The sequence below is a fragment of the Agelaius phoeniceus genome, chromosome 5, assembly GCF_051311805.1.
Source record: "Agelaius phoeniceus isolate bAgePho1 chromosome 5, bAgePho1.hap1, whole genome shotgun sequence".
In the NCBI taxonomy this organism is placed as follows: domain Eukaryota; kingdom Metazoa; phylum Chordata; class Aves; order Passeriformes; family Icteridae; genus Agelaius; species Agelaius phoeniceus.
In genome coordinates this window covers 43,560,047-43,568,966 of record NC_135269.1, presented here as the reverse complement: position 1 = coordinate 43,568,966, position 8,920 = coordinate 43,560,047, and the positions used below count along the sequence as shown (strand labels likewise).

The 8,920-nt window shown below is 40.1% G+C and overlaps 1 protein-coding gene across 1 annotated transcript in view; it reads left to right on the top strand.

Moving 5' to 3' along the window:
* Window positions 1-26: 26 nt before the first annotated feature.
* ARID2 (AT-rich interaction domain 2) overlaps window positions 27-8,920 on the top strand; it is a 93,518-nt gene continuing 84,624 nt past the window's right edge. Inside the window, exons 1-3 of the mRNA XM_054631329.2 lie at window positions 27-982; window positions 1,143-1,236; window positions 2,356-2,453. Coding sequence (XP_054487304.2) covers window positions 891-982; window positions 1,143-1,236; window positions 2,356-2,453 — 284 coding nt within the window. The 5' untranslated portion in view covers window positions 27-890. The remainder of the gene's footprint in view (window positions 983-1,142; window positions 1,237-2,355; window positions 2,454-8,920) is intronic.

The window sequence follows — 8,920 nt, the reverse complement described above, 5'->3', positions numbered from 1 at the left end:
AGAGGCCGGTCGGCGCGAGCCTGGCACGGGAGGGCCCCGCACCGGCCCCGCGCCCCGGAACAGCCGGTAGTAGCCGTTTTTTTCCTCCCTCTTCTCCCTCTCCCTCGCCTCTTTCCGCCCGGCTTTGTGTGAAGTTTGCGGCACATTGCAGATGAGCCCTTAGCGGCGAGAGGAGCCTATTGTTCCCCGCCAGGAACTGCTTGCTGGGGCTGTGCTGGCTTTTGCCTTTGGAGCTGCCTCCTGCAGTACCGGAACCGGCCTCCGGGGCCCGCTGTGTCGCGCTCTCGTCCAGGCAGAAGCACGGCGGCCTCAGATCTTTTTGTCTGAGCGAGAAGAGAAGTGAATCCCGCTGCCGCCGCCACCGCCGCCGCCGCCGTAGCTGTACAGTGTGTGTGTGTAAGAGAGCGAGCGAGGGAGCGAGCGAGCGAGGGAGGGAGATCGCATGGAGCCGCGGCTGTAACACACACACACTGTCAATACCTCACTCCGGCTCCCCCCCCGCCCCACCACAACAGTAACCCAATTCATTGTGTGATCCAGCAGCACCATGTTGAGTCTCATGTGCAGGCTGGATCGGCTGGGTTTGTGGTGCTGAGAGAGGCAGCAGCCGCGGGAGGAGGAATTACTGAGAGGTGCCCCTCTCCCTCCCTGCCTCTTCGCCCGTGTGTTGTGTGGGGACAGGACTCGCAATTACCACACTCTCGGGGCTCCCTTATTCCTTTTAAACTTTTTTTTAAACAAGCCCCTCTCCATGGCTGATCCCCGGCCGAGCACGGGCACCTGGGTCTCTTAAAGACAAGGAGGAGCCGGGGATTGTTGTTGTTGTTGTCGGCCGTTTTTTTTTTTTTAATTGGATTTTTTTTTTTACGAGAACCTTTTTTATTACAAAAATGGCAAATTCGACGGGTAAAAACCACGCAGACCAGCGGAGAAAGGGACTCGCTTTCCTGGACGAGCTGCGGCAGTTTCACCACAGCAGAGGGTGAGGAAAATGGGGAGATGGAACGGGAGGGGGGGAGGCTTTTAAATCGACCAGATCCAACTTCCAGCCCCTTCCCTGAAGGACACGGCAGCCCCAGCGAGGGGAGAAAAGGGGGCAGAGCTGACAAGTTGTGGTGTTTTGTGTGTATCTCCTTTGGCAGGTCTCCTTTTAAGAAGATCCCCGTGGTGGGTGGGAAGGAGCTGGATCTTCACGCTCTCTATACCAGAGTCACCACTTTAGGCGGATTTGGGAAGGTGAGTGGAAGTTTTAATTTGGGTTTCCCTCCCACTAACCTCTTCCCAAAAGTCTCCTCTGACCCCCGGGGGTGGCGGGGGGAGCTGAGGTGGCCGGGAACCGTCCTATTTAAAGCCGGTTAGAGAAGGTGGGGGGTGGAAGGAGGAAGCGAGCAGATAGGCAGGTTGGTGGCTCGGCCTTGTCGGCGGAGCGATGGAGGGGGACCCGGGGGTACGGCGCGCACCCCACTCCTGCCTCCTCCGCCTCCGCCGGACCCCCTCGCCCATGCCCCCCTCCCGCGGGAAGGCGAGGGGGGAGCAGGGAGCTGCTGGGCGGCGAGACCAGGCTTCTTTCGGCTGTGGTGGCAGCTCTGTGCGTCTCTCTTGCAGAGGGAGAGACAGAGGAAAGAGTCTGAGTGCAGTTTTAGTGCAACTCAAAATTAGCGGGCATGTTTAACATCGATAATCGGCACGGAGCATGGGCTAGGGAACGATCCTCGCAGCCGGGGGGGGCCGGGCGCTGCCCTCCGAGCCCTTCCCTGGGAAAAATAACAAAAGGGGCACCCAAGACGGTGTGTAATCAAATAGCCATCTTTAGGCTTCAAGGCTGGGGACAGAAATGTAGGCCTCAAAAGAAAGGCCTCTCTGTGTCTATGGATCTGTGTTGGGGGGACCCCCCGGGCCGGCGCCCCCGCGCCCCGCAGCCCAGGGGGCGCCCCCCGACAGCACTTCCCTGCATTATTTTAAACTTCTTTGGGTTTTTAACGGACCGCGTTAGGATTTAAAAGGGGGCGACAGAGGGACTCCCGATTGGTTATTGTCCAGGCAGTAAAAACAAAAACAAACAAACCCCAAAACAATACCACCACTCCCGGCCGTTCCCCCCGAAAAAAATAATGTGTATGTTAAAAAATAAATGCAGTAAAAGAACCCTGAGAAGCGGGATTATTCTCGAAAGGGGACTACTAGCAACTGTCAGTAAAATATATAGTCCTAAATCCCATATACATTCATGTTTGTTTCTTTTTATATATTTATCTATTTGCTTCATGGCAGCCTGTTTTTTTTTTGTGATGTTCGCTGTCAGCAACATGTTTACGTGTACGTTGTGTATCTCGGCTTGTGTGTTGTTTTTGACAGGTATCAGAGAAGAATCAGTGGGGAGAAATAGTAGAAGAGTTTAACTTTCCCAGAAGTTGTTCTAACGCTGCCTTCGCTTTAAAACAGTATTACTTGCGGTGAGTGCTATCAAGCTGTTGCAGTAGTATTTTTGAGTGCGGGGTTATATTTAGTTTTCAGTGTGTGCAATAATAAAAATATCTCTACTCTTTTAAAATGCTATAAAATAAAGCAGAAAAAAACCCTTGTAATTCCTTTCTCGTCTGGTGCAGTGATCAGTTAAAGGTGATTCTGTTTTGTAGTTTTTTTATTTTACATCTGCAAGCCTTAAACTTTGAAGGGATCCCAAGTACACAAACAATATATGTCAGAGGCCATTTTTTTTGATTGTTTTAGAATGACGGTACTAAAGGACTGTTACTAAGAGATCACATTATTGTAGTTATAGAAACTTAGATTAATATTTGGAGCACTGAAATGTGTTGATATATGTAAATTTGTTTACTGCTTAGTGGGGTCAGATGTCGAATAAAAATGCATCTGCAGGAGTGTTGCACAAATTATATTGTTCTCAATTACTAGCAGCATATATCATTCTCTTCTATTTTAGAATACAAAGAGCTAAATAATTATTTTATTACTTGTAAAACAGTAAATTTCTGCAGGTTTTAAAAATAAGGTTGCATTTCTTGGAAATGATGCAGATTATTTTTTGTGATACAGGTTATTTTTCATTGTTGCATGGAGCTCATATTGAATGTTTTAAATTACTATGTATGGTACTATTAATTTACTAGATTACTTTTTAAAAATTAATTTTTATTAAGTTTGGGTGATTATTTTTTTGTAGAAAAGATTTTTAAATGATTGTGTATATAGTTGTTTTAGATACTATATATATGGATACTTATATTTCATTTAGAATGAAGTTAAATATGTTGGTTAAGGAATATAATTTTCTGTTTCTGAATTATAAATACAGTATTTTTTCATTGCAGTTAATGATAATATAGATGTGCAGTATGTACAAAATAAGTATGTGCTTTTGAATTTCTGTTTTGGTGAGCTGAGTACACACAAGCTTTATCTGTTTCTAGTTTGGCCTTCTGAATTAGGAAATGCAGTAATTGTACAGGTGCACTTTCTATTGGTTGTCCTAGATTGACTTCCAGCTTGAAGCTGTAGAGTTCATAGCACAGTGGAGCAGTTACTGAGTTTCAGTGATGTCTGGAAAACCTTAGCCAGATATTTGTAGTTACTGAAATTTTGGGGTTTTTTTTTGGTGATGGCATACGATTGCTTTAGGATTCAGGTTAAGAAAAGAAACTACCATTGTTAATAGCTCTAGTAGAGTTTAAGGTTGGTGGCAGGCCTAGAAATCAAGTGGGAAGCTTGCTTTAGGATATCCTTCCCTCTTTTTTTTTTTTTTTTACCTCTCCTCTCCTACATAGTACTGAAATAGTGTTGCTGAAGATTTGTCACATCATAGAAAGGTTTTTTGCTTCTTGAGTTTTTCTCTTGGACCATGTAATTTGTTAGTTGACTAGATTTTACATATAATTAGCAAAATGATAGTTTTCTTGTTTTTACCTTTTATTTCTATTTCCATATTTTGAAGTGTTTCAGTGGCCTAACTTTTTGCAGTAGAAGATTGTATGTCATTTCTGTTTTCATGTGTATTTTGAGAGCCATTATATGCTGTGACAGTTAACACAATGTTAATTTAGCCTTCTAATGACTATTAATTTTTAATAAGATATTACTTTTTAAATTAGAATCAGACATACAAAAATGTTATTTTTATTATTGGCATATTGGTATTGACATTATTTAAAATACAGTTGTTGAATACATATATAACTGATTACATGCAAATAATTTAAAGGGTTTTTGTTTATTTTGAATTTGGTGATAAATGGTTAAGATGAAGAATCTTTAAAAATATTTTTATCATAAACTCTGTGATTAAGGCATTCTGAAATAAGCTATCAAGGTTGTTGGTTTTGGGGTGGACTGATTTTTAGTGATCATTTTGGTTTTTGTTTGGTTTTGTTTCTTCTGAATTGCTGCTTTACTCACTGTTGCTTGTCACATGGTCCGAGTTGGATGGGAACTGCTTCCCAGCTGAGTTCACCTTCTTCCATGTGCAGTTGTAAGATTGTATGTACACGTCTCTCTCTTAGGTTGATGTCTGTTTAGCTATAACCTAGAAGGTGTAAGGGGGGCAGCAGCATTTAGTTCTAGGGAAAGAATGAATGCTCTAATGATAAATTGGTTAAAAGGGTCTAGCTTGTCTGTGTTGAAGAACATAATCTGGGGTTTCTTACAAGGCTAGATTTGAATGAACTGCTGAGCAATTACCCTTGGAAAGCAATAAGTGTCTTGTGAACCTCAAGTATGACTGCAGTCTTGGCCTCACTACTCTAATGACTTTCCAAGCAAAGCCAGACAAATTGAGGCCTATCAACTTGTATTTCAATTTTTATCCAATCGTATGTCATGTGTACTCTAAAGTGAGGGATCTGCTTGGCAGATGGAGATGCTGTTGAATTCAGAGGGATTTAGTGGCGTGTACCTACATGAATATGTTTGCAGATTGGGATTTGGGATGGTTTGTGCTGAAAGTTGCTTCTTTCTATGGAACATCTGGCATAGTGTCTTGACTGAGATAAAATCTCAAGCTGCATGGACCACTTGCTCATTTCACTGTGTTGCCACTAATAATGCTGCTGTTTTTACTTAAAGTTACTATCTAAACAAATTTAAAAATTGATTTATTTGTGTGAGGTCAGTAATCCTCTTGGCTTGATCAAACTGAATGTTTTGCAAAACAGTCATTGGGTTATGGTATTTATTGAGGCAGTTCTTAAAGTTTGTATTTTTGTTCAAATAACTTTTTCACTTGACTGTCCTGGAATTTTGCTGTGTGTCTTTGGGAAACTATGTTAGGCTTCATTAAAGAAGTGAATTGTTTAAACTTGTGATACAATTCCAATGGGTTTTATGATAGGCGATAGTTGAATACATGATAACCTATTTATCTACCCCTTCTCCCTTGCACTGCCCTCTCCCTTTTCTCTCACTGGAAAAAGTAATGTATAATAGGGAAAGTCTGAACCATTCAAACTTAGTGCCTCTGTTGCTTTGAGCTGTCTGACAGGTGAAGTAATTTATGCACTGTGGTTCTTAGTGAGCAGTCAAAAGCCACAGTGCCGATAACCATTGATAGACTGTACTTGTTAATGTAGTTCTGTAAGACTTTACAGAAACACACAGTGTAATTCCCTTGGATGTAGTGCAAATTGGATGTTTCATTTCAGTTGAGGTCAATTAGTAAAGCATTTTCTAAATGCTTCTCGAAAAATTATTTCATAATGTTAATGAAAATATTTTAGTATGGGGTAATACATGTAAATATCAGTAATGTGGACATACATTTAAGTTGTTGTTGGTAAACACCCAGTCGGTAAAAAGAAAGCTAGCATGGAATATAGCCTGTTTTTTATCTTATTAGTAGATTACATTACAGTCCTACAAAGAATTGGGCTGATGTGACCTCATGGGTTGGTATAAGGTTCTGTTGGTTTTCGTGTGAGTGCAAGTGATACATTTATTTCTGTTGTGGATCTTCATCTATTTTGGGGGAGTGAGAGACCTTGTAAGCTTAAATGTGTGAATGAAGTATGCCTAACTGAACTGAAAATCAGTTGCTTTTCAAAGTTATTTATCTACATTAAGATAAATGGTATGAAAGGACTAGTTGTAAGGTAAAATAAATTTGTCTTAGTTCTGTGGAGAATTCCTGAAAGGTGGACAGCACATGCATATTGTATGCTTTGGGCAAAGGCAGTAGTAATTAGCTAATAATAGTTTAAGGTGAATAAAAATTTGCTGTTGTAAATATTGGGGAAGTAAGGAGAAGTCAAATAGAGAGGAAAGTGGTCAGTTCATAAATGAGAAGTTGCATAAAGTTGTTATTAAGCCAAGCCATTATGCTGAATTTCCTGAAATTCCATATATAGTAGGATGAAAAAACAGTGAGCAGTTGCAATCAGAACCATATGAAGTAGTTATTGATGACAAATAGAGGGGGTTCTTGAAAGATCTGAAGATATTTATAAGTCATTTGATCTTCAGGATGCCTCTAAGAAATTAAACAGTAGTACTGATTTTTTAAAAAATAAAATAAAGGGGGAAAGAAAAAAAAAAGCATGAGCTTAAGAACTAGATAAGAGGGATTCTTAGTAATATAATGGCAGAAAAATCAGAAAAACAATAATAAGAAGCCTGGAATTTTCTAAGCAGAAATTACTTTAGGAGAGGTTTTTGTTATTCTTGCTTAGTGTTTAAAATTAGGATCTGATACTGCAACAGCATCTGCACACAGTTCAGTGAGTATGGAGAAGTACAGGATTGGCTTGTTTGCCAGATCTGATTGCAGATTCAAGGCCCCAGTAAATGAATAGAGAGTTGTAGCTAGAGTAAAATTTTAAATATTTTCTGAAATTCAAAGGCATCTCAAAAATCTCTCGTTAAGAAATTATTTATGTATATGGATAGTCATCTTAATGAAAAATTGGATGAAGGACCATAAACAAAAATAGAACGAAGTATAAAGAATAGATGTGGTGAGTCACAGCAGTTTTAGGTGCTAAAAGAGTATAATCAGTGCTTACATATGCACGTAGTAATACAAGTTTAGCCATTTTAGGTATATTTAGTGTCTGCTTTGCTTAACTTTATGAAAGGCTGAATACTACACTTGCAGCATTAGCAGGCAATGATAGAAGAGTTATGCACAAGACAGGGCAGAAAAGAAAAGGTAATCTAAAGAAATTAAGCACAATGTTGGAAAGTACATTCGAGATTTAGTTTGAAAAATGCAATCTAAAACAGTCGAGGGCTCGTAATCCAAACCAGGTATTCATTGTGAGGGAATAACCTGGAAAGCAGTATTGCTGAAAAAGGGATAGGAGTGATACCATGGGCCTGATAATCCTGTCAGTTGTGTGAACCCAACTCCCTTTCATATGCAAGGGATTTGTGCATGCTTCTGACAGGAAGGACAGCCCCCAATTTGAAATATGATATATAGACTTCGTAAAATTTAGAACAAGTTTAGGTTGCATCCACCGTGGCATTGAGCAAACATTAGACAAATGGGAGATGGATTTTTGTACAAGATTATGGGACTGTGTTTAGAGTACTGTTTTACTTCAGAGCTTTTGCAACAGGTGGGGTAGCTTAGCAGAAACTCAGAGAAGAGCAGCAAAATGTTAAGAAAGCTGAAAGGACTAACTGATTATAAAAAAAAGATAAATATGTTTTGCTTGGCTCAATTAACAGTTTGTGTGAAAAGGGAAAATTATATCTTCCAAGCATTTTGAAGGGTCTAAACAGTTAAAAGGAGGTAATTTTAAATAAAAGAAGAGGTTGTTTTAATGTGTAAGCTGAGATAAAACTGAAGGAGAAAATTCAGAGCGGTCAGCAGCACAAAACCCCCCAAGATATACCTGAATACCTTCTGGTAAGATATACCTGAATACCTTCTGGTATGAATAGTATGTCAGGCAGAGCACAGGGGAACCCCCATACCGGGCACTAGCCTGGCCAGGACACCAATACATGTGCAACAGGTAATGAGCCAGGAATGGCATAGAGACCAGCTGACCTTACAGGTTTTGTCCATCCTTGAATAATGCCATAATGAAGGCTTTAATCTTGCATACCTATGGACTTGATCTTGTGGAATCTTTTGCACTTAATTTTGTCCCAAATCCTGCAGTCACTGGCAAGACAGGAAACAAATACATGGATGACATTTTTATGATTTCTTCTTAAAATTTGCATTTCCTTCCTCAAAACAAAAATTGTAATGCATGTTTCAGTCAGGTGTCTAAGGCCTTTCTTTTAAAGTCTGAAGTGAATATTTTACATAGTTGAAGGGGGAATTTTGTTTTAGTTGTACTGAATCATACAGCCAACATACAATCAAGACTAGTTACTGCTCATGAAATAAAGCTTATTTAGGGAAATTAAATATGTTGGTTGTTAAAATCTCAGAATGTCTCTCAATAGAAGTTACTTATTTGGATGGATGTGGTCTTGTCAAGGTTCTGGGAGTTGGCTCAAAGGAAAACAGAAGTTTTACAATACAACATTTGCATTAGGACTCATCTGAAGGGAGCAAGTAGCAAGTGAAAGGGACCATAGCTACCTTAAAATTGCTCTTCATTAGAATGACATTGTGATACCAGTTTACTGTGCAGATGAGTTTGGCCTCTATCAAAGTTTCTCAGCTTTTTCTTCAGAGGGTAAACTTGTTTTTACTGCTGGAAGATGTAGTGAAAAGTTAGTGCAATGAACATTAACATATTTTTCTGATTATTTTCTGCAAGCTTTTTGTAGAAACTACCTAAGTTGCTGCTGTTATGCTGAAGTTCATTAGTTTATTTGGGGAGGTGTGAATGTTGTTCTTCAGTTTTAATTCAGAATTCTGATTGTTTAACTTGAAAGCTTATATGGGCAGATATCAGAACTAATAATCTACAAAGAGCAAGTTTCTGGCAACACTGTAGTAAATGTG